The sequence below is a fragment of the Columba livia genome, chromosome 1 (genome assembly GCF_036013475.1).
Source record: "Columba livia isolate bColLiv1 breed racing homer chromosome 1, bColLiv1.pat.W.v2, whole genome shotgun sequence".
NCBI classification, from domain to species: domain Eukaryota; kingdom Metazoa; phylum Chordata; class Aves; order Columbiformes; family Columbidae; genus Columba; species Columba livia.
This window is the reverse complement of record NC_088602.1, coordinates 163,880,984-163,907,113: the sequence shown is the minus strand read 5'-3', so window position 1 is coordinate 163,907,113 and position 26,130 is coordinate 163,880,984. Positions and strand designations below refer to the sequence as shown.

Sequence of the window (26,130 nt, the reverse complement as noted above, 5' to 3'; positions counted from 1 at the left end):
GAAGAGCTGAGAAGGTGAATAAAAGAATACTACAAATAAAAGTAAAAGAGAAAAAAAAATATGTACACTGTCAGCACACGAGATTATATAGCTATTTTCATTTGAAATAAGTTTGTTTGTTTGTTTGTTTGTTTGTTTTTAATGCAGACTCTCCAGTAAGATATTTCAACACACTCCGGCTCACTTTTTTATCTTGGAGGTAATTATCAGTGAGCTATTGCATTAGAGGAGGCTAACAAACAGAGCAAGCAGTTGAAAACAGGAAAATGGGCAACCATTTGTATGCAACTGATCAGAAAATACTGCAGTACCACTCTAAAAAGAGCAAGGAAGGGAAAGAGTGAAAGCAATAAAAAAAAAAAAAAAAGACAATAAAACAGATGTTATAAAATCTAATTTCGGAATGTGTGGTTTTGATCTCCTGGGAAGGTAGAGGAAGGGGAAAGTAGCAGGAAATCAGGCACTTACTGAAAGAAACCTTATCAAGCACACAATTAATCTGAGACACAAAGAATAGAGGAGGAATGGCTTTTGCTTCATTAGGCACAACTGAAGCAGAAACAAATCATACAAGAGGTGGAACATGACAAAAGGCACATCAGAAAGAAGTGTTACAAAAGAACATTAGAAGTGCATAGGGTAAATCAAATGCTATTGTTGACATTGAGATGCAGCAGGTGAGGAGAGCTGGATGAGAAGAGAAAGGAGTTAGCAGGAGTGCTAAAAGACATATATATCAGTGTGGTGTTAAAGGAAGCAAACAGGGCACTGCCAGAGTTTGAATCCCATAACTCCCAACCCTACAAAAAATTGGCTGTGCAATAGAAGACATGGGACAGGCAAATATTCAGCGTCTGTGTAGAAAATGTGGGCCTAGGCTACATAGAGGATCTTCCGTTTTTCTGCCATTGCAGGATTTCTGCCATGTTGTGTAGAAAGAGAATACAGTCAGATTTTTTTAAAAACACAAAGCCCTTTCAATATCTATCAAATCTGAGTTTGTGTAAAAACAATACTATATAAAAGAATGTTAAATAAAGTATTAAGCTATTCTACATAGAGTTTAGATATAAAGGTATATAGTTCTTCTATAATGTCATTTCTCTTCAGTTTTTATCTTAGTCTAGTGATAATTTAGAAATGTAAAGCATTGTCTTGGCTCTCAGATAGAACTCTATTGAGAATGAAAATGTGCAACAAGACTCCAGCAATTTCACCTGCCTTCTTGATGTGGCCCTAATGAGTGCCTACACAGTTCTGGGAGATACTGATACCACTCTTAGCTCTGTATGCGTGTCACCAACATCAAAGGGTGCTTCCCTTCAAAAGGAAGAGAAAGTATTCACTGTGACCTAAACCAAAGACTCATCCATTAGGAGTTTATATTGAAGTTCACACTTGGACTGAGTGGTCAAATGATGGAAAATGTTACCAGTAAATTCATCAGCTTCTTCATGAACTGAATAATTACATTACTTAGGATAAATTAGCACAGTTAAGGTTCAAATAAGGAAAGCAATATTGCATTGGAATACATCTCTTTTGTTTCCAGAGGTGTTCACAGATAGCATTAATGTTCTTTCCTTCATTTTACAAAAAACACAGGGTGCTAAGTCAAACACTGTGAAGAACATGCAAGAGCAATACCTCCTTTCCTTAAATGATTGACTGTCCTAGGAGCATGGTGTGATTTTTTTCATTGAAATAGATTACAAAAGGCTTGTGATTCTCTGATTTTAAAATCACTGCAAAGCTGTTATCTAAAAGATCTGGTTAGAGGAAACACAGTTTGCTGGGCTATATACAGGTTGCTGCTTGAAATTTTATGCCATATGTGATACAGCAGGTGACTCGCTTTTCACCTGTACATTGACTGTAATGATGAAAAATCTATAAAACATTATATATATAAAATAAATGTAAAATATATAATGTATAGAATATAAAATCTGTAGCATACAACATGTAGTATTTAATATGTTACGTGGTATATAATCACATGAATTATACAAAACAGATCAAAAAGATAAAACCTTTCAAACACAGCAGCAAACATTGCCTAACTAAATACATAGCATAGTGTGAGAAATAAGTGGGAAGACTGCAAAAACGTCTGGAATTTTTTCGCTAGAAAATTCGTTCACAACAGAAAATCAAAACAAAGAAGGAAAAAAATAAAAAAGAAAAAGTAAAGAGCAAGTTTATTAATTCCCATCTGTTTTTTTCTTTTTTTTTTTCTTTCTTTCTTTTTCTTTTTTTTTTTTTTTGGTCTTATATGGGCTATGTAATCACAATTCAAAAAAATCACAGAATCACAGAATGGTTGGGGTTGGAAGGGACCTCTGGAGACCTCTAGTCCAACCCAGTTACATTATAACAGAAGTAATGAAAGTAAAAAATTTGTTTGTTCTGTTCATGTTTAATACATTTGTATAACTTTACATATAATTACTTTCAAGCTAAGGATAGAAAAATGGCATTGTTTGTATAACTATTCAGGAGTGAAGCACCAGAGTTATTCAGGAACCAAGCAGCAGAGCCTAATTATCCAGTCAATAAAAATATTGTCTTAGAACTTATTGTCTTTTATATTCTGTGACATGGATTTCTTCACTTTCATCACTTTGAGCTCAACCAATAAATGAGATTCAAAAGGTACATAAAGTCTATGCCTCTGGGGTTTTTTTGCCCGCTGGCAAGTACAAGAACTGATCGAAGCTAAAGCTCCAATTGTGCAATGAAGTAAGAGTGTCTAAAAATGCATCTGTTTTGTGGAGTGCTTTTTTGTTTCCCAGGAAATGATGGTATGAAGCATGCACTCCCACCAAACAACTCTGTAAAATATAAGCCTCTAGGTGTTCCCATAGACATTATCTACCACAGGCTAATTAGCCTTTCCTCCTTCTAGCTCTGGGCTAGTTCCATGGAACATCTTCAGAGACCATAAATCTCTCTTCAAGCAGCTAAGGCTACATATACATTAACATGTAGTTCTAGCTCTGGGCTAGTTCCATGGAACATCTTCAGAGACCATAAATCTCTCTTCAAGCAGCTAAGGCTACATATACATTAACATGTAGTTCAGCAAACAAAAGCAGATTGCCAGACTGAAGCTGCTGATACACCTACATCCACATTATGTGTGTTTTGAGGACTGTCCTTAAGACTAGATCTGGTCTGATGCCTTGAACCAAACATCACCATCATGCACATGATTCATAGCTGCTCCAAGGAACGGTCAGTGGTTTGGACTGCTACTAAGAGTTAGAGCACATCTGTAAGTTCATAGGAAAACGCTTCTGGTTTAATTTCACACAGATGGAAACTAGTACACATGCACAAAAGCTGCTTTGAACTTGCTTTAGAAACCAAGCCAACGTGCATTAAATGGGGATAACTGAGACTTACTTTCTCAACTGCACTACTGTACTGAATCAACACATTCATACACACAAAGCCTACATCCAATAAAGGAGTGTGAGTGGTCTTTTCATCTAGCTGTGCATATGATGAAATATCTGTTGACAAAAACCTATCTCAGAACTTTGTGCAAGCAAAGCTGAATTCTACCGTTATCTTCAGAGCAGCAAAGTTTGCCTTCATATGAGAAACAGACAAACTCCATTGAAACCGCACTTCTGGATGGTGAAGGTAAAGCCCTGCTGAAAAGTCTGGTGTGGCTGCAATGCAGTCATCTGCAGGGGAAAAGAAGAGGAGATGATTATGGCTGGGATTCACCTGGCTATCTGTTTCTTACTTTCCTCCTCCCATTGCTGGAACTCCCTACTACTTCTATGACCTCTCCTCCAGCACAAAGGGGACAGGGTAGAAGCGACTGACCAGACAAGTGCAGGGTCATCCCTGCAAGCAGCAGGGATGTGGTTGACTGTTAACGGGAACAAGAAAGTCACCCTGTCCTGTCTAAGGAGGACAACATCTGTAGAATCACTCCACTGTAGCAAACTATAAGATTTTTGCTCTTGTTAGCTCCAGGCCCCTATCCCTTAAACAACTGGAAGGGTGTTGCCTATTCCCCTTAACTTACTGGATGATATAATTTGGTGCTTCTTAGACTGCAGAAGCCACCCTGCAGAGAGCTGCCTGTGCTGTGGAAACAAGGTACAGGCAGAATTAAAGTGGGGTGCATCTGAATTGGCCAGTCAGGGATGACTAGGAAAACAGGAGGACAATTTCAATGCTGTAAAAGCTAATGAAGTGAAAGCTCCAAATCTCCAAGTCACACAATTCAATTTGTGCTAATGGGCAATAAAAATTGTCAGACTCATATTGCTGCCACTGTCAAGGAAGATAGGCAGGTGATAAAGGCCAGCTTTGTGGCAAAATTATTGTAAATGGAAGATTTGATGGAATGAAAGCTAGAAGAGGGAAAGACGGCATGGTTGTAGAAAAGTTCTGTTTCTCAGGTTGTGCACAATGGTTAGATAAACTTATAATTTATATGTGAATCTTTTTCCATGTCAACTGCCCTAATGTTTTCTTTGCTCACAGCCTTATTTAGACAGTAATAAGACAAACAGCAAAACGTCTTTCTCAATAGTTGACTTCCTCTATTCCCCAGAGCAAAGTTAGCTTAGCGCTTACAGGTCTAACCTTGGCTAAAATTAAATTGGAGAAGGTCTCAGGAAAAAAAAAAAAAAGTGAGAATGTTGTTAGTCCCATCAAAGTGCTTAACAATAGCCTAAACTATTTTTAAAGCACTTGTTTAAATTTTAAAGCAGTAAGGGATTAAGCACAAACACGGGCATTTCTTGTCTCCCTTGCATGTAAGTAATTTTAAAGGTCAAGCATGGCTTTTTTAGTCCTTGAAAAAGCCCTCTGCATTTTTGAAAGTTAAAAAGCATAGGCCAGATAATCAGCTAATGTAAATTATAAGAGCTCAGTCATGGTCAATACCAGAGGCCAATTTACACTGGCTGAGGTTTTGGCTGCTGTTTTGTAAAATTCCAGGAGAAAAAGATTACAGCATTTTTAAAGAAATACATCCTGAAAGAGGAGATTCAGATTTCCCTGTTTGAGTCTTGGCCAGAGGGAATGAACTCTTAAGTACCATAAATCAAGACAATGAAAACAAGCAGTCAAAGTCCAGTTCTTGTGACAACAGGTATACTGTTTATTTAGGTTTGCAATAGAAAGCCAGGCTGTACATGCACCTGGGTAGGAGCTCTCTACCAAGGCAAAAAACAAGCACCATACTTTTCAGATGCCATTCCATTCATTCCAGTAAGTGTATTGACTTAAAAGCCATTAGAAAAGAATCACACATGCCTCTGACACAATAGATCTCTGAAAAGCCTTGTTGGTATCCCTTGGACAGAAGCAGCAAGTCAGCAGCTTGGAGTTCTCAAGAACTAAACCAGGAGTTTCCTAAAGCTGACTTTAGAATATGACGCTAAGAACACTGTTTTCATCATAACATGTACAAACTGTTTCTTCTGGAATATCAGAGAGAAAGTTTGTCAGTTTTTAAAAAAGAGTTATAATTCACCTCTGAAATGTCTTTTTGCTGATTCTTGCCATGATGATGAAAAACAGCAGAGTGGTATTTCAGAGCTCTCCTTCCAGATCTGCAGCTAGTGGATATCTAAAAGCTGCTTAAGACCTGATCCAAAGGCTAATTAAATCAATGATATACCTGATAACTAGAGGAAACAAAATCATTATTAGCAGCCTAATCCTGATTCCATGGAAATCAAGGAAGTAAATTTTCAATGGGAATATCATCAAATACTTAGGCTACTTTTTAGACCTTTACTGAATATCTTTTAAAGTATTTTCAGTAGGTACTATTTAACTTAAAATTCCTCATGAATAAAGCATCTTGAAAGACTTAGTATGAACAAAATTAGTAGCTCCTTATTATAAAATTTTGCTATTAAAATCAGACTCATAATCATTTTCCCAGTGCTTCACAAGAAGACATTTGCAGATCTAGGAGGAGGATTCCTGAATCTGTCTTTTCTTCTGCGCTCCCATGCTGTAATCACTGCGGAGTGTAAAGAGCATATTCATGTGAGAACACTTTATTTTCTAAATATGGACAACCGGTTATTTTTCTGAGTGAATTTCTGAAAAGAAATGATCCTTCTTGGGTCTGCTATTCTAGGCTTAAGTCACAATAAATATGTTTTCCTTCACTTTTACTCTCCTATTTCAGTGCATGTAAATAACAACCAGGTTGTAGCAAGTTTTTAACTTAGTTCTATACCAGAACTGACTTGTATTCTCAATTCAAGAATCTAACACAATAAGCACTTCTGTGATTACTGCTAACAGAAGCTGAATAGTAGCAAAATAGTCACATAAGGATTACTCCCAATGAGTGAAAGTTGAAAAGTGTAGGGACAGATACATGTGCTGTTTTGACTGAAAACGAGTCAATTTTCTTTGTGCAGTTAGAAACTTTTCTCTTTCATAGCTAGCACAGTCGTTATTTGGACTTAGTTTGAGAACAAAAAATAACACCCCAACACAGAGTTATTGTTTTTAATTGCTCTGGTCTGAAAGTCAAGGACATTCTGAGCGCTCTGCCCGCAGGTGTGAGGCAGCAAGGAAGGGGGGCACGGATGGGGAAGAGCTTGACTGACATCCAGGTTGATCAATAAGAGTATTCCATCCCATTAGCATCATGCTTCATATTGAAAGAGATGGGGGATCTTCTGCTCTCTCTCTTGGGTGTTCTCACTCTTGGTCTTGGGCGTTTTCTCTCTCAAGCCCGGGGAGTTTGATTCAGGACATTTAGTTCAGCTATTTGCCATTTTGCAGACGCCTCTGAGCTGTTCTGCCTTTTTCCTTTTTTTTTTCGTCTCTTGGGGACCAGGGTGCTGCTTCCTGGGACTGGCTGCTTAGTGTAAACGGCGTTCATGAATATTTGTCTTGAGTATCTTTTATTTCTATTTTATATATATATTTACTAGTAGTGTATTAGTATTTTGTTATTTTATTAAACTGTGTTCATCTCAATCCAAGTTTCTCCCTTCCCTTTTCATTCTCTCCCCTATTGGTGGGGGAGGGCGAAGGGGTGAGTGAGTGGCTATTGTGGTTGTATTGCTAGCATGGGTTAAACCACAACAATATGCATACTCCACTCCTGGTTGTCTGAGAGGTTTCTAATTCCACATTTAACAGCAAGCAGGGCCACACATTTAACTGGTGTATACCCCACATACAATGAGTCTTTCCTAGCAGATATGTCCTCTGAGAAGAGCATGAGGCTGGGTACTGGAATTTAGGCCACCTGAATATAAGCCATGAATAGGATTATTTAAAATGTCATGTTTTATTATTTTGCATTTTAAAAATTCAAATAATTTCTACATCAGGATCAAAGTATAGGATTCAAAAACGAAGATACAAGTATCAACATACAAGCAAGACTTAAAATGCATTCGTTTAATGATCTTTTGCAAAAGAGCACTCTCTCTGTGCTTAGAAGGCATTTCAAACTGCATTTGACACACAAGGCCATTAATTACTTTTGGCGTATTTATTTTATCATATTCTGCTCTGTGACACTCAATGTAGAAAAAAAAGCTGCTTGTTTAAAATTTATAAAATGCTGGGGTTTAGCTTTGCTTCCTGGGGATTTGCATTCTAGGGTGACTACTCTTCTCTGTTTTCACTCTGTTCAAAACCACTAATAAATCTGTGTGATAATTAAAATACTTTAACTTTTTTTTGTTTGCAGTGAGTGATACATACTTAGAGACTGGATTAGATATTATAAATACACACACGAGGAGGGAAATTATGTTTTGGGTGAAGCATCTTTATTATCTCTGCTCCCTCAAGAAGCACTAATAGAAAGTGTCACTATATAGGGAACCTCCAGAATTACAAAGCCTGTGTTATCTTTTTAAACCATATTCAGAGATTACTGCAGTTCTGGCATGCATTTTCCAGCCTATGAAACACTAGAAGTAATGCTATCCTCCTTTTATTAAAATATTTTTAGGATGCAAAAACAAGGACTAAGAATATGAGGAAATGCCAAATCAGTTTTAGTTGTGCATTAGTTAGTCAGGATATTTTATCTCTTTATGCATCTGTCCCACACATTAAATGAAAGGGGAAACAGTAGATGGGCATATAATTAGACATTCTGTACAATTAATTTGTCAAAGACACATAAGTGTGGTTGCAACAGACACACTGTATGTACTATTTACTAAATTCTGGAGCACTCACACAATATGGTCTAATGGTTTCTGTAGAGAATTTCCTGTCTTTAAAAAAAAAAAAAAAAAAAAAAAAAAAGGGAGAGGGATGGAACTTTCTGATTTATAAATTAAGTTACATGTCCAGGGAAAACCCCTAAACTTAATTCTTCAGCATGCATGCAGACCTGAGCCTGAGCTGCCAGTCTCATTTGAATAGCTAGCAGCTAAGGCCAGCTTCTGTTCCACATCAGAAAATAAGCCGCTGCCACCACCACTATTCCAGAAAGCCCAGTCCATCCTGTTTTCTTTCCCATCATTAGAAGCTTGTGCTTTGTTGAGTATCGAAAGCAGAGATAATATGCCCACCTTTCTCCTTTACCTTCAACTTCCACTGTCATGACTCTGAAAGCTTTATGGCATTTGCAGTTCTGCATGTACCTCCATGGAGCAGAACAGATTCACTCTCAGGTTGTTCATGTTCAGCTAGTATTTTAGCAGATTGCTAAAGTTTTCCTGGGAGATACAAGTCCCAGAAAAGAAACTGCATATTTTTCAGTTTCTAATTTAGACAAACTCAAAGAGGGTTTCATGAGATAAAGGAAAATGCATTTTTCTAGGCTAAATTCTTGATTTGTGACAGCCTTAGAGGAGGTATCAGAACATTTAACACAGATACAAGAAAAATGTAAAATGAAAATGGAACATATTAGGCAACCAGGCTGTTTCCAGCTCCCTGTATAATTATTATAAACCTGTTTCCACTCATCCTGTAGATGTTCTGTGTATTTGGAGACAGAGCGGAGCCTCCTTTCAGTATGCAAGTTCCCCTTGTGTATAATTCCTTTTCTGTCAAGGAAGAAACCTAAAGTGGTTACTAGACACTTATGTGGTTCCAGAATTCCAGAAGTGAATGCTGCCATTTGTCTCTTCCTAATTACCATGAATTCTTCCTTTGTGTATTCAATGCGGATTGGATTAACGCAGCTATTCTGTTTAAAAATCAAACCTCAGCATCACCACTTGCAACGCTCTAGTAGCTAAATTTATAGTATCTTATCTTACAGAGGAATCTTTGCTGTGTTCCAGGACCATTTGTTAATGTCAGCACAGCCATTGAAATGGCACAAGTTCATTATATTGTTATTGTACATACAGCATAACAAAAAACTAAACAGAAGGTCAAATTCTGATCATGTGAGTATGTACATAAATCAAGAATATTTCCACTAAGTAAAATGGAATTGTTGGAATAGCTGGCCAAAGATCCAATTTATTATTGTGTCACCCACAGAAATAATGATTAGAAATAAATATGTGGACACAGATACAGTTAACAGAATATATAATATTATAACTCTGTACATTTAGATTTCCCTTAAAAAACAAATGGCAAAAGATCAAGAGTACAAAGGGATTTTTCATTAGTTTACCACAAAAGAAAATCCAATATGGAGCCTAAACTGCTTGAAATAAGAACTTCAGACAGCTAAAGGAATTTTTCAATACGATTAATATATTTGGCTTTAAGCCACTTACTTTTGAAGCCTTTTTTCACCACTCTACTTACCCCAGGAAAACTGGCCATTGAGAAAACAGGTTTCTTAAAACTAAGTGCAGGTTTTTTTAATCCCATGCTTTGATCAACAATTAGTGCAGGTTTTATAAAATAAGCAGAGATGAGACCCATTACTAAATCTGTCCCATAATATTTCCTGCCTGGGTCAGAGATAGGATCCAGGATAGTTTCCAGGACCATTCTTAGTTCTTCTGTTTCTAGTACCTGTCTACCCACCCAGGGCCCACTCAGGCCTGCCTGAGGATATTCAAACATGTTTGAAACATCCAAAGCCTGACACATTTCATTTCTCCCCAGACAAAAGAAAAGCACAGAGAGAAGGGTTTTAAACTGCTGAGGATCTAGCTCACATCACAGCACCAGGAAAGGATCGGTCTCTTTTATTTTAAGTGTACAAATACATTCATACACGTTTTGAAAGACCAGTTCTTGTCGGCATCCTTGTCTTGCAAAATACAAGTTTAAGATATTCCAAACTCCTTCCAACGTAATGTATTCTATTTGCAGCCTCTACATTTTAATGAGGTCCTTTTCCTGGTTCACAGCATGAAAACATATGACTTATGAAGAATTTGCAAGACCTACTGATCCTTAGGTTAATGAAGAGATGTGCCACTGCCTCATGCAGGCTAGGGAAAACTCTTCTCCCTGTTTATCAATCACTACGTCACACATAAAAATCACATTAGGTGGTTCTATTGCTGAAAGTACAGATTACAAAGGACAACAGTGACAATGCTTAAGAGGGAAATGTTTCTCATCATTATAGAGAAGCATCACATACCTGTCTATGGGGGCATACTTGGATATTCATTTATCAGGAAAAGCAGAGATTAAAGAATTTCATGCGCTGACATTCACCAGGCAGTTAGGATAACTATCTCCCTTCTGATATGACAGTAAGGGATGGCCTTGGCCACCAGCTCTTGTTACCTGCCAATCTCTCCTACAAGCACAATGTATTATGCCCTTTGTATGCTCACCAAACTTCACATAGGTATATTTCTTCTCCCTGTTCCTTTTGGAAGGCCCAAGCTATATATCTGTATATCCTAGCTTACTATTCCTGCTTTACCTCCTTATTTCCTGACCTCCACAGAAAAGTATGTCTTAGCCTTTAGCCTCCCAGATGAAGAAAACCAAGATCTTTTTATCCCTTTCCACAAAACAAACACTCCATTCTCCAAAATAAGCCTTCTTTCCTGGTGTACAAAATGAATAAGATTTTTTATTTTGCTTTTTCAGCCAGAATTAATAGAATTAATAGAATTAATAGAATTAATAGAATTCTTCATCCATTATTGAAAGTGAGAACTTAGGAGGGCCTCGTGCCTCGACACTTTTCTGTTGCTCTAGGGTGTATGGTAGACCAACTACCATATCTGCCTCTCTGCAGCTACAAGAGTTTCTTAAATGCTAAAAACACAGCTGATCTTGCTTTATTTCATTCACAAACCTTCTTTTCACCCCTGTTTTCCACATTTGCAATTTCTGCCTTTTAGAATGAGATCTAATATTTCATTTTGCAAAGAAAATGAATGTGTTGAGAAAGTAAATGTGTTACAGAAGATGAAGCAGGCAGCTCAAAGCTGTGTATTTGTCACTAACTGCAGCATACAACTGTAGAGCTCCAGGATCATGCGCTGCCAAGGGAACAGCAACCCGCTTCAGGGCCAGGGCCAAGACCAAAAAGTTGGCAAGGATACACCCATCCTCCTATAGAGACAAATGGACATACAGAGAAGGGGGGACATTTAGAGCTCAGCCTAAAAGAGGAGGGCGAAGGGCCATTCAAATACAGAGAGCCAAAGCTTCTACGGAAAGGTTGCCATCAAGGACAGTAGAATTTGTTGATGGCAATTTTTAGCAGCTGGCTCCTGTCAGATCTAAAAACATCATTTCCAGTACCAGCCTGTAGTGTGCTGTCCTCATCATGACATAAGCTCACATCCTGTCTGTCAGAATAAACACACCTCCTTTTTCAGACTCTGTTTGACAGGGTAAGCTATGATAAAAGATAGAGAACGGAATTTATCAAAGTTATGGTATGATTTTCCTATTAAAAGGCACTAAAAACATTGAATTATTAGTTGAGAAAAGATATGCAGATAGATGTTAAATATATAACAAATAATTAAGCACCAAAACTACAGTAAGTGATGTTTTGTAAATTCACTAATAATTAAAGAACACAGAGTAAGTAAATCATACTAAAAGACAGTTTGTTTAAAATAAAAAGTAGATCTATTTTACAAGATGAATAGTTAGCTTGTGGAATTGATATCAATAAAATAACGGATCAAAACTTCAGAAAATTGAAATAAGACTCAAATGCATAACAAAAACAACTGCGTTGCACTTTATCTTTCACTTGCTTTCCTAATGCTTTCTGAAATAACCATTTGCTAAACCTAAGACTAAGGGAGAAAATATGGCAAATCACCCTTCTGGAACAGCTGAGGATGATGGCTCTTAGATATTGCATGACACAGGGAAAAGGAAACAAAATGAAAGCCATTAAGCACAGTCCTCCAGAGCTGGAAACTCTGGGAAGGGAGTTGTCACATGAATCTGTCCTTCTGAAAACAATACTTTGAATTCATATTACTTCATAAAGGAAAGCAGACTGAACTACATTTCCTTGTCATAACTACTCTTTAAAACTAGTGAGTGACTTAATAGATTGAATATAGTAAATGAAAATTGCCACTGTTTACAAAATCTTAAGAAGAAGGAACAGGAAAATACATCATACTTTCAACATACAGGTGGCACTTTTTTCATGTCCAGTGGAAGAGCAATGTAGTGGTTAACCCCACATGAAATCAGATGGAGGAGTGACTCAGACTTATGTATTTGTCACAGCCCTCCATTTTGGATTATTTCCAAAACGGGGAGGTAGGGGGAAATCTCATTTCCACATTTCTTGATTATCTATCCTGTCAGACCTCAGGGGCTGCACATGGATTAGTACTGCCATCTTAATGAAACCGAATATCAAAGCAAAATACTTTAATTCTGTATTTTCTTATGGAAGTAAACGCACAGTGAACTGGACACTCAGCTGGGGGGAATTAAATTGTCACAAAAATTAATTTAAAATATTTATCATCATTCTAAGTGGAAGTGGCCTCTTCCTACAGCTGCACTGAAAACAGCCCAGTCACATTGAGTCATTTTAAATAGGGAAAAATCATTAACTTTCTACCTTTCCTCTCTCTATTATCTTTAAAGGGAAATCTAAAGCAAATTCATGGTCTCCTTCAAAAAAGTCTCAACTCACTGCCTGGTGTACCTGTTCTCCCTTCTTCAGCAGTTTAACAGCTTTGCCTGTTTCCCTACAATAATACGTAGGGATAACAAGAACAGACAATCTGTCAGTGTATCATAACCTCTTGTTGGCACAGTAAAATCTCCTTTGGTGAGATCCAACAGCAGAGGATCTTCCAGTCAAGGACAGAATACTTCAGCATGAGGTCATTTCTGCATTCTCACTTTTTCCCATGTTAATAGAATGCTATGACTGAATTTACAAACCTCAAAAGGGAGGAAATTCCAGAATTAAGATTGACTTTTACTACACAGGTGCTGCCGTTGGGCATTTCCTGAACACCTGTTTTACCAATTTATTTTTTTTTCCCCAATATAATTTGCAAATACTATTTTTAGTGCATGCATTAAAAGAGGCAATCCAAACCACAGCTTTAGGCCTGGATCCATTGTCTTGCGCCAGGATAAGTGGCAGAGGATGGCTTGCATCCACACAGTTCGACTCTCTTCCTTGCCCAGAATAGGAGGGAACTGCCTGTTGGAAATGGGTGCTGGCTTGTAGCCTTTCTCTGGCTGAGCTCAGACCTGGAGAACTTCAGTTGGCTGGACCAAAACCGTGCCAAAATAAGTACTAAAAATCAAACTCCAGAGGCCATTGCGTGCCAGTACTTGAGCCCACACTTCGTCTCTGCTTTGTTTATTAATGTACGTATTGCCAGTAGCTTGGGCAGTAGGATCAAAAAGCAGTAGGGAAAGGGAAGAGCTATTTATGGTAAAGGATAACTTTGGCCCAAGAACAAACATGTATAAATTGACAATGAATATATTAGGCTTCAAGTTAAAAGAAGGTTTCCAACCATGAGATGAGTCAAATTCTACATCAGCATTCCTATAAAAGAGCAGGGACAAGAAACTTAACTCATTTTATGCTGGAAGTGGATAAGCCTTCAAAGGACTGAATGATAACAGTTACTCTTGATGGCAGGGGACTCAGCCTTGGAAGTCCTTTTACTCCTACCTACATTTTAGTCCTTCCAACAGTCCTAATGCAATCAGACTTCATCAAACAAAGAGAAGAATGATGACATAAATATAGTTCTGAAGCCACTGTATCTAAGACTGTACTCTCCCTTTCTTCAGTTTAAATGTACTATATTAAAAAAAAAAATAAAAATAAAAATTCATTGAACAGGAATAGTCTCAGTTTTTCCTGTAAACAGGGAATATTTATATCCATTCCCACTTATGTAGCTTTTTGTTTACAGATGAAACCATTTTGTCATGAAACTCCCTAGGGCTGTAATTACTGTGAATAGGATGACATAGACTAATGCAAATCAAGAGATGTAGGCAACAAATCTGGGAACAGAGATATTTATTTCTCATACACTTATGACCTATAAATTAATGGAATCAAGATACGAATATAACAAGGAGCTACTTAAGAATGGTAAAAATTATAAACTATGTTGTTTTCTTTGAAAATAGAATCATACAAGTAAAATAACGTGGGTTTTTTTGAGCTTGTATAACTCTAATTAGTGCATTAGGCTGCACAAACTGCTCTCATGACAGGCAAACAACTGAATTTCAGACATAATAAGCAGTGGTTGTGTTGTCCTGTAATAAACATCCAGTTGCACTGCAGATGTCCAAGATGGTGTATCATCTTGCGTCTGCCTACCTCTAATACTGTCTGGCTTGCTTACTGTAATGTATGATTGTCTTATTTTCTCACAAAGTGGAAGACAGGGCAAAATGTGAGGAAAGTTACAAAACATATGAACATTAGGGAAATAATGATTATTTAATACAATAAGTGTAACTCTTTGTAATGCTGTAGGCAGCGTGTTTTACACTGTCTGTGAATATGCTTCTTGGAAGCATGAGCTCCAGTACTTCCAAGTAGTCATCTCAGTGACTCTGGTATTCCTGTTTAAGAAGGAATTACAAATCTCCCTGTTCCTTCATGCTTGGAAGACTGTGGAAACTGAAATATCCCCTACTATAAATTTGGGCATAGAATTTAATCCTTAGAAATCGGATCAACTACAGCATCTTAAAGAAACCAGTGTCTGTAGCATAAATTGCTCTTTTTTCATCCAACATGTCAGGGGCAGGCCACAGTAGATGGCTGGTGAACTTCAGGAATAAAGTATTCTTCAGAGCTAGGAGTACTAACTGCATTTGCCAAACAGAGAGTTGAGCACTGCTCTCCAATCAAACCCAGTACAGAAAGCTCTGCAAATAAGAGTGAATTGTCCTTGGAGCGTGGGTACTCCATCATTTCAGAAACAGGACAAAGGTGGTGTTTGGCCTCTGGTAAACTGAGCCGTGTTGAACACTGTTGAACTTCACCACCAGCAACTATGACAGCATGGTATACTATGGTTACATGCAAACTCGAGGCTTAGAAAAAAGCTGACCTGTCCATCCCAGCATATACTCTGGTCTATTTCTGACCAAATGCCAAGACCAGAGTTAGATGGGCACCATTCATCCCTGCAACCTGCTGCAACGTAGAAGGAAACAGAGGCATGCCATCAAAGTAATCACAGTGTACTCCAGCAAGTCTCCCTGATCTGGACAACTAAATAACTTTCAAGATCACACTTGTAAGTAAGTCTTCAAAAGCATATGTTGTTCTTTTTAGTGCAATCGCAGATGAATCAGATCCCTCTTAGAACACATGCAGACCAAAAAAAACTGAGTCACAACCAAAAAAATGTTTTAATGCTGCTGTCCTCTGATCTTCTTGGAATCTTAGTAGCTGCAAAACTTTACAAGCTTTTCACACAGCCTCACATTTTTATTAACATCTGCTAAAGCATCAGTTTTTCCCAAATTATGTTCTCCATGTACTCTTTTTTTCTAGCTTAGAATTCCCTCATGCCAACAAGATCTTCAGATTCTTATTTCAGACTTCTTGAAAACTGTAATATATTGAAAGAATAGTAGAATGAAGCTTTCATGTAAGTCAAGAAATGGACATTTACTTTTTAGCAGCTACCACTATATTTTCACAGGCTCTGATCAAGTTTTATACAACATCAGTGTAACTTCCTAGTTTGGGGTACTCTTCCCTGCCAAAAACTTTTCTTAGCAAAAAAGGGTATCTCTCGCATGCTAATTATCCTGCTGTAAAATCCCAGTGGAAATAAAACTGTCACTTTACTGAAAAGTAAACCAGCAAAGGCACTAATAGACAGAAGCAGTTTTAAACTTTCAGTAAAAATGGTTCCTTCTCTCCATCAGTATTCCTGACCAGTATGGAAGTCAGATGAACAAAGTCCACTTTCCCTCCAGGGAAAACAATGACTACACTCCAGCTTTGCCTACCTGCTTGTCTCTGTAGCTCCTTCTGGGCAAACAAAACTCACACACAACTGTGCATCTCTAGCCTCCTTCACTGGCACTTTTTAAACAATTTTCCAGTAGTCTGAAGCCACCTGGCTCCAGTTCTGTGCTGTGCTGCTTGCTTCTTCTTTTTCCTATATCTAAATGGCTTTTAGAGTGCACACGTTTTTTTAAAGAAGCTTCATTTTGAGGTACTGAGTGGCTCATACTGCCGTTTCAATAAATAACTGATTTTCAATTAATTTTTTTTAATATAGAAATACCTCTATTCATTTAGAATATTGCATTTACCCCCAGCTGGTCTGCCAATGAGTCTGACAAATGAACTGGCAAGTTAGTGATTTTACCATATCACAACATCGTCACCCCTAAAATCCCAGTCTGTACTAATATATTATGGAGAATCAAATAGTTACATGGAAACTGCCTTTCACAAATCAATCTTTGGAGCCAAATCATGTGAATGAAAAAATGCATCTGAATCCTGTGTTCTTGTGGTGCCCAATGAAATAAAAGCAGCTCCATAGTGGTGCAGGTGTCCCTGTGGACTGAAGCCTTGATTGACTCATTCACTTACTTGCTGATTAGTTACACTGAATAACCACACAAGTTCTCCCTGTCATGTGTATAAAGCACAAAGGATGTATGGTGCTCAAAATAAACCAACAGTCACTTCAGTATCTGTTAAGCATAAGAAAACTTAATTAGAAATTCAAAACACATACTTTGATCCAATATTAAAGTATTAATACTCAGTTGTGGTTATGCTTCAAGACTAGAATATATGAGTTCTTAATCACAGAATAACACTTAGTACATTTTGCTGCAGCAAAGACAAGGAAGTGCTCTTAAGAAGTTAGTTATCTCAATGTACTTCTTCAATATCAAAGTAATTCACATAACTTCTGTAGATCTTGCAAGTTTGCAAAGTTTTTCTTTTCTGTAGAGAAGCAATTCCTCTATCATCAGGTACTTCTGTAAATAAAACCTAAGGAAGCTTGCGGACACCTTTTGGGTTTGATTGTATATACTTCGATTTTAACTCTTATTTTTATTTTTTTCTGCCTGAGGTAGGTTACAAAACTTGTATCTATTACTCCATGTCCCCAGAAAAGACCAGGGGGAGTGGAATTAGCTGAGCTAATGCTACAGAGTGGGCCTCTGTGCCAGAAAAGACCTCCACATACTCAGCGTCTGTAACAGATTAGATGGGATCAGTGTGTTATCTTTCTAATATGCACACACTGGTGTTTGCTTAGATGATTCCATAGGAAAAATTTTTCAATTTTCCAAGCTGGTGCAGAGCACTTTTGAACCCAGAAACCTCAGTGGCTGACATTGGATCTAATTCTGCATACATCTGAATTCTGACTATTCCAGCCAGCAGCCAAGCTATCGACATGCTGAGTAGGGTCATTCTTCTCATACCTGGAACTATAGAAAGCACAGCAGACATTCTATAAAATTCCAAAATAAACAGAACTTAACAGCCATTTCTCACCTGCAGAAGACGGTGAGACTCTTCCATTCACACTAGACTGGAAAGGTGTCATTTATGCTTCAGTTGTTGCTATTTCCATGTACGCAGAACAGTACTCCTGGCGAAGGACAATCCTGCTGAGTAGGTGGAACCAAATCCTGTGAAGAGAGGAAGAAGATCTGGGTTGACCAACACTATTTTCCACAGCTTCCCTGTGAAAAAACAGGTTTACACAGAACTATTAGAAGAACCTGTGCTCACCCTCAAGCATTTAGAGATGCAAATGAGGTAGGCCATAAAAGACTAAATGTGGTTTGCAGTTTTGCTTTGGAAACCTACCACTCAATGCGCTAACAGTCCATGCCTTACTAGTTCCCACATGGTAAATCAAAAGTTGGTACTACATTGGAAATGGCCAAGCCTAATAAAATCACGCTTTCTTATGGGTTATGGACGTAAGTTATTAACAAGCTTAAAGTATTAAGCTCTGAATTTCAAAGAAAAGACTTCCCAAACTGTACTGAGGTCAATGTCAGCAGCAATACACTGGCAAAGTGCCAGCATAAAGGGAGAGATGTAAAGGACATTATTTGACTATAGCTGGGCTTGTTTAAACACAAGGGCAGATTCAAGAACTTGGATCAGGGATGGAGAGAAAAGGTGTATGATGCCAGGGTGGCAAAGAAACTTAAGTCTTACCAGCTCTGCATAACTATCAGTAAGGTAACTGGATGCAGGGCATTCACTAAAGCTTTCCTGTCATGACCAACAGTGGACTGTGACGGAGCTCAGGACCGAGAAAGACCTGAAGTGTTTTCCGTAATGTAGGTAACTGCTACAACAGACTGCTCTTTCACACTTTCTAGGGCTTCTCCCCAGGAGACTAAACCTGTCATCTGTTCTAAAGAGGAAATATGCCATAACATTTTAATCTCCTGGCCCTATTTGCTAAACACGTAAACCGTGGAAGCAGCCTGGGTTGATCTCCACTAGGTGATATACAAAGTATCCTTTCAGTGAGTGTGGTCCTTGATTTTTTTTGTTGTTTCAGCTTTCTCCCTTTCACTGCTTGTCTATTGCTTGAATCATAACCTTTTAGAGGAAGAGACTATTACTATATGCATATAAAACAGTCTGACAAAGCTCAGAGCATAACATAAGAACTCCAAGGTAATCCAGTAAGGTAATAATAAAGAAATGCAAAAAAAAACCCCAACCTGTAATGAATTCATCACCAATGTCATGCTGTAAAAGGAAATTATCAATCCATTTGTCTGTATTGGATGTAGAGTCACAAGAGATTAGGTGTTTATCTGTCCTATACTTAAACCCAAATATATAGTTGAGTTGGGAATTGGTTCAAAATCTTTCTGTACCTTAACAGCTCATCTTTACTTTGGAGAATCCTAGTCTTTTGAAAGCTTGCCATTAATTCTAGGTTAAAACTAAGCAAACTTCTCTAATGAAATATCTTACTGTGTACTCTTAGCATATCTAATCTCCCTTAGGAAACGACCTTTGACTTGGGTAGACTATTCTTTCTTCATTCCATGTTAATATGTTTTTTAATCATCACCGAAGACTGCTGTCTCAGAAATGCTAGTTCCATAAAGCACTCTGCTTTCCATTTAATGCACACTCAAGACTTAGCCTGTGTTAACCTGACAGCTGTCTTCTCTGACAAAGACTCAAATTCTGTCGCTACTGCTGGGATGGATTTGCCAGCAGGACTCCACATGGTATCAAGCATCGTTTTTCCACCCCCAACACATATACATTATTTACACAACATGCAAGCTGTAACAGCATGTTAAAAGACCTGCAAGATCACCTTTACAAAGCATTAGGAGGCACTGCTCAACAACTTTTCTGTATCTGGAGCAGGTAAAACGAGTTCTGAAGCTCCAGTTGCAATGCATATTACACTGCCTAACTTGTGTTCGCCGATTATGGAAAAAGCAGCACTGAAATGGAAGTCGCAAATCCGGAGTCGCTTCCCGGCTGTGCGCGCCGCTGCCGCAGACGGGTGCTGCGCTGAAAATACCGGGCGCTGCCCGGGAGCCCTGCCAGCCCTCCGGGCCCGTTGCCTCCCCCGCCGCGGGCCGAGGCGGCACCCCGGCGGCGGGAGGGACCCCCCGTTCTCACCGGTGTGGGTGGGGGAACCCAACCCAAGGGCTTGGCTCAGTGCCGGCAGCCTAATTGCCCTGGAGCGCGGCGGCGGCAGGAGGTTTCCCTGCAAGTTGTCAGAGCCCACCGCGGAGGAGGTCGGGCTGCTGGGGTGGCTTCTCTCGGTCACTGCCGAGCCCCCGGGCATCGGATGAGACAAGCCCTCTGCCACCCTCCCAACGCCGCGGCCGTTACCGAGCTCCTAATCCCACCCCGCATCCCCTGCGCATCCCCTCCTGCCGCTCCTCCACGGCGGTCAGCCCGCTGCCCCGCCAGCCCAGCGGCGGGCGCGCTTCCCTGCTGCGCTGGCGAGGGGCAGGCTCGGCTTGTTCCTCCCTCCAACTTCCCCTAAGTTTACTCGGGTTTCCCCCTCCCGGCAGGGTCTGCCTGGGCTCCCAGTCCTCCTAGAGGGAGGGAGGGAGGGAGGAAGGGAGGGGAAAGGCGTGTCTTGCAAGGGCTGCTGCTGCCGCCGCCGCTGCTGGAGGCAGATCTGAGATATAAAAGACCTGGCCGGGGGCCGCCTGTGGTTCCAGTCAGTGCAGGCGCTCACGCCGCGGGGAGAGGGGGGGAGAGGGGCGCAGCGGGGCGCGGCGGGGCGCGCAGAGCGGCGGCGGGGCAAGCGGGGCAGGCAGAGGCAGCGCGGGGCTCGCCGTGGGCAACCCCAATGCGTGGACTATCCGCTGCTGCATTATGCTGGAGCTACAGTTCCTCTGAAGGGAGTTTGCACACGGCCGGCTGGGCTGGACTGCAGCGCTGCCGTTCCTTATGAAGAAGGCACAAGTAAGTGAGGCCGGGCTGCGGGGGCGAGGGGCGGCCAGGCGCTGCGGGGGGCGATCGGTCCGACCTGCCGGACAGGGCTGGACCGCGGCTCGCAGGCGGGGAAGGTCCGCTGCAGACCGGGGGGCTGCTGGGATCGGGGCAGCCGCCGGGCGGGGAGTGTGAAGCCTCGTCCGTAGGGGTATCCGCGGGGGCCGGTAGCTCTCAAGGAGCCCGAGAGGTGACAAATTTTACAAAAATTACCGCACGGTCTTGCCTTTGGCGCCCGCAGCCAGTGGAAAAGTTGCAGCAAGCGGCCGGATCAGCGGCTGAGCCGTAGGAGATCACAGAAGGCACTTGGAATAATTGCCTTAATAAATCAGTTGCCTGTGTTACACTAACGAACTGAGTGCGAAAACGTGAAATAATCGGAGGCAGCGGTGTCGCGGCTGCTGTGCTCAGTGGCTCCATTCAAGCCGCTCCGGCATGCGGCTCCCGGTCGGTGTTGCGGGCAGCCCCCGGCGTGCCGCCCCTCGCCCTCCCTCACCTCGCCGTGAAGAACCCCGCTGTACTGCTGTAGGGGGTCCCTGACTTTTTTTCTCCAAGTTCTGTAGAGATTGCAATCGCTGCACTGCCCATTTTTTACGAAAAAAAAAAAAAAAGAAGGAAGGATGGGGGACAGACATGAGTGGAAAAAATATCTCGTAACAAGAAGCAGCTCAGGGAAACTCTATAGAGAAAAAGTTTAAGGCTAGACTTTGCAAGGTGTCGGTACCCTCCATCCTGGCTGACCTCAGTGAAGGCCAGGGGCCACTCAGTGCCAAGACTGAGCTCTGAGAAAGAACAGTTCATGGACACACACCACTGGTCCTGCACTGGGGGCTTTTGCCTTCATCTATGCTGCTTGATTAGAAGCAAGATACTTATTGCGTTCATCTTCTTGGCAATTGCTGTGTCGTCCACACACCGATAGCCTGAAGACACCTCAGCATATGCTCTTGGAAAGGACACAAAATATATTATCAGAAGAAGGGAAAGACCTTACTGAAGCCTTTTGGGCAGTTAAGTAGTTTTTCAAGAGATGTCAGGAATTAGAAATATTCACTTTTTGAAATATTTAAATCTCATCTGACCAAAGTACTGGAGGATGTACCCATGCTTAAAGAGTTATAACTTGGAGACAATTTTTGTGATGCTGAAGTACAGTGAGGTATTATCTTAAATGATCAGTTCTTAATTCTAACAGCATGTATCCGTTGCTGCTATTCTCTTTAGATGACTAAAGATGCTTTTTGTACCTCAAAGCTGTTGTTTCAGACCTTATGTACAAACTTCGTCAAATATGCTGAATAGATTATTAGTTGGGAAGGGTCTTTTAAAGTGTAAGAGCCGTATTTATATGAGCTTAGCTATATGCATTCATTTGATATCAGACTGGATAGCAACGAGGTCACAAGACGTTATACTAGCCAATGGAATCATATATGTAGGGCTGTTTCTTCAGAGAAGAAAAAACTGTTCAGCAAACAAATGAGGATTTATGAGTGCAAGTGGTCAAGAATTTTATTTCATACAAACTGTAAACTTCTAAAAGCAACAGAACAGTTCTGCAAATTCAGAGCAAAGCAGGAATAATCCCTCTCTCCCAATAAACTGGGGAAGACAGGCAGTCTTGGCATTCAAGACCATATGGCTTGACTCAGGAGCTTATGAGCTGTAGCCTGTGGAACAGCTTCTTGTCATGGTGTTGAAGCATCTGTCAGCCTTCAAACAGTTATGCTTCCAACTTTTTGGAGATAGTGACAGACTCCTAGCTCTCCAAAGGATTCTTTCCTTCATTTTAAGGATTAGCAAACAAATTTGATACCAAACCATTAATCATTCCCAGGGGATGAGAGCAGGAGGTACTTTGAGAAGGACTTTTCATTAAAACTGTGAAGACCATTGTGCAAAGACAGAGCAAGTGAAGTGAATACAAGGAGGAGTTTAGTGCATTGAGGCACCCAGCACAGTAAAGTACATTATTGTCTTTATGCTCTCGTGTGGCTACTTTTGCCCTTGTCTAGTCTGGTAACTGGCATAGTGTAAAGAACAGAATTGGGAAACCAGGAAAGAAGTTTACATTTCTTAAATAAAATATTCTGCAATAGACATAGTACAGAGAGTGAGAACAACTTCATCACTGAGCCTTGAAAACACTTAGTAATACCTGGATAATGCTTAAAATAAATTGGGGATTTTGATGTTTGAGGTAATGTTACACAGGGATAATATATAACTAGTGCAGCTGAAGGAGTAGCTGAGTCATACGTCAGTGCAACGGAAGTGCTGAAAGAGAAGCGTTGGGCTGAACATTAGACTCAAAGTGAGCAGGTTGGTCAGTTTATTTAAATCAGTCTTAACCTGAGAAACCACAGGAGCTGTAGGAGCATGTTCTCCAACAGTGTCAGTCCTAGAAGGATTGTTTCTGAAACTATACAGTTTAATAAATATATAATCCATTATTTTAAATGTACCAACATCTCCTGGATGTATTTTTTTAAGTAAAATGGCTTTGAAAATGTGATTAAGCATTTAGGGTCCAGTCATACAAATCCTTTTTCAATGAATTAATCTTATTGAAGGATTACTTGTATGAGAGGATTTGCAGGCTTATATACTTAGTAATTAAAACTGTTATCAGAAGTGAGTTTATGTCATTTTGCATGCTAATATAACAACAAATAAAATATCACTCATGTCTGGACAGCCTTGGTGTTAGTGTGATACGATCTTGCAAAAACATGTAGCAGATTTCTGATTTGCTTGTTCTTTGTTTGATTTGAAGGCAGTCTAAATAGGATTAAGTTACTACGAAATATGCCACAAGGAGGGGTCACCCATGGGGCTAGCTCAGAAGGCTGCTGATGTTAAGGTATCACAGATACTTGGTTCAGGCACTTGATCTTCAGCAGTGGGTTAGATGCAGTATTAGAAACTGCAGTATTAGAAGGGTCTTAGATCTCAGCTCAGCTTTTTACCTCCAAATGTGTGCATTATTGTTGGTAATTATAGGACCTTCTTAGGTTGTCCTGTCTGTAGTACGTTTGTGTCACTGAAGTGGGAGCCTCTGGAGAAATTATTATAGAATGGTACCTGAAAAAAAATTATTACACAAATTGCCAGTTACAGTCTCATATCGACAGGCAAAATCAAAACCACAAAGTAAGTATCTGATACCTTGGTACAAGCTTGTAGAGTCATTATTTTAGGGGAGATAATGAACTCTGATCTCCAATGTTTCTTGCTCATGCTGCAAAAAAAAAATGAACACTAAGCACACTGGAAGACATTTGGAGCTCACAGTAGGTATAGATCTGCTCATCAGACAGAAAAAGAGAATTTGCTGGAGCCAGAAAGATGTTGTGCTATTCACATTGAGCAGTGGACTAAGGTCTCATTGTGTTTTCCCTTGGTTTTGACTCTGCTGAGAGAGGCCAGTTTTCAAGTGTCGCAGTTGGAATGAATGTCCTGGAATAAAGTGTTATATGGAAAATAAACAGCAGATGACCTGAAAGACTCTAGGGTGGGGGAGCATTCTGAAGGCATGTTTAGTGATCTTTTTATTATTTTTTTTCTCTGCCTACTTGTATTGAGTGCCTGTAAGTTTTTATCTCCATGAAATATGCAGCACTTGGCTTTGTAGTTTAAACTGAGGCCGCTAACACGGTATGCTTCTGAACCAGTTCTGCCGTCGTACTGAAATCTGGTTTCTCCTTTTGTGCACTGCATGTCAGTTGTTCAGGTACAGTTCTGCAAGCTGACAGTGCCATTCTCCAAGTTTTGTTATGCGGCTTAATGGTATGCTGGCTCATGTAATCGCCATATTGTATGAAAGTTAAGAGTTGGCAAGATGCAGCCCTTGGCTTCGGGTGGGCAATGCTCAGTATGCAGTATGTAAACACAACACCCATTTATTTGAAGCAAGGCAGGAAAAATCTCCCTACGCAATTCCATTTGAGTGTTGTGGGAGCTGACAGATGAAAACGAAAGCGTTTGTTCTTGCCCTGGTCTTTGGTAAGCCAAACCTGAGGTTAGTCAGCCTTTTAATCACACTGCAAATCCACTTGCTTTTTTGGTTTGTTTTTGTTTTTTTTTTTTTTTTTCTGTGCACTTGTGGAAAAAGGAGATGGACAAAAAAAAGGTGAGTGGAAAGGGGTAGCACTTCTCTTTGTTTTTGTTGATTGGCCTACATTTGCATTGCATAAACCCGCAATACCAATGTTTGTAAATATTACCAGTGCCGAAATAACTGACTGCAGGGAGTATGTAAAATATAGGTTTCTTTGCAGATGATTTTAGTTATTGACAAATGTAAATAGTATCAGACATTATTAATATGAGAATGAAAGTTGAAAATATGTTACAGTTACTAGCAGAGGGAACAAAGATAATGTTAAGTATTTCATTTGATTAAAGCTGGTAGCATTCATAATATCTGAGGCCAATGAAAGTAGATACGCTAATGAAGATATTATTTCTACTGTATGTCTAAATAAAAGCCAGGTTAGGAGTTCAAATTAATGAACACTTTGGATCACGATGATGTAGGAAATAAATTATCACCTCATTTTCTATTATTATCTAATAACCACTGGGCGAATGATTGGTTATTGTTTCTGTTTTAACAATGTTTAAATTATATGGGGTAGATGGATGCAATAACCATTTTAAATGTGATTACGAATTTTCTGCTTTGTACATTTTTTGTGTTATTGTTGCAGTATGAAGCAGACTTAAGTTTGAGTGCAAGGCAAAAATATCATCAGGTCTAAGATGTCACTGCAGGTATTGTTTGAAGAAGGTCCTTGTGTTACCAGCCGCTTTGCAGCTGTGCCTTGGCACACCCTTTTACAAAATGTGTAAGTCCCAAGCCTTCAGCTATTCCATCACCACTTGAAGTGACGCTAGAAGTGAGACCAGGTGGTGCAAGCCAGGGGGGAGACTGCAGGGTCCCCCTCTGCAGGGCCAATAGTTGACCACTAGTTAACAGTCTGAGATGATCTCTCAAGCAGGTCTTCTGTGGACACTCCTTTCAGATACCTGCCGGGCCCAAACCTTCACTGCTGTTAATGAGAACTTGTAAGCATGCAGGGACTGCAGTATTTGCTTATTTTTATTTTTCTTCCTTTTTTGCTGCAAAACCTAGTGGATGGAGAAAACCAGGTTCAGGAATAACCATTGAGATCCTATTTAGCCCAAGCCTTGAGAGCTGCATTTTCTCCCATATGCAATTGGACACCTTTATAACAGCCTTTCACATGGTATTTTTTAATGTTCCAGTGAAGAATTTCTAAGAGTCAGGATGA

The 26,130-nt window shown here is 39.9% G+C and overlaps 1 protein-coding gene and 1 long non-coding RNA gene across 4 annotated transcripts in view; one reads left to right on the top strand and one right to left on the bottom strand.

The window, feature by feature from the left end:
* Positions 1–20,427, bottom strand: part of LOC110363202 (uncharacterized) — a 63,638-nt gene extending 43,211 nt beyond the window's left edge. The window contains exons 1-2 of the long non-coding RNA XR_010468232.1: positions 19,692–20,427; positions 17,882–18,018 (exon numbers count right to left, since the gene is read on the bottom strand). This is a non-coding gene — a long non-coding RNA (uncharacterized LOC110363202). The remainder of the gene's footprint in view (positions 1–17,881; positions 18,019–19,691) is intronic.
* Positions 20,428–20,586: 159 nt separating this feature from the next.
* The window catches only part of KITLG (KIT ligand), a 58,456-nt gene continuing 52,912 nt past the window's right edge, over positions 20,587–26,130 (top strand). The window contains exon 1 of one of the 3 annotated variants that reach the window (XM_065042188.1): positions 20,587–20,806. In XM_065042188.1, coding sequence (XP_064898260.1) covers positions 20,792–20,806 — 15 coding nt within the window. In that variant the 5' untranslated portion in view covers positions 20,587–20,791. The remainder of the gene's footprint in view (positions 20,807–26,130) is intronic. The other 2 variants (XM_065042196.1, XM_065042179.1) reach the window with 2 other exon arrangements.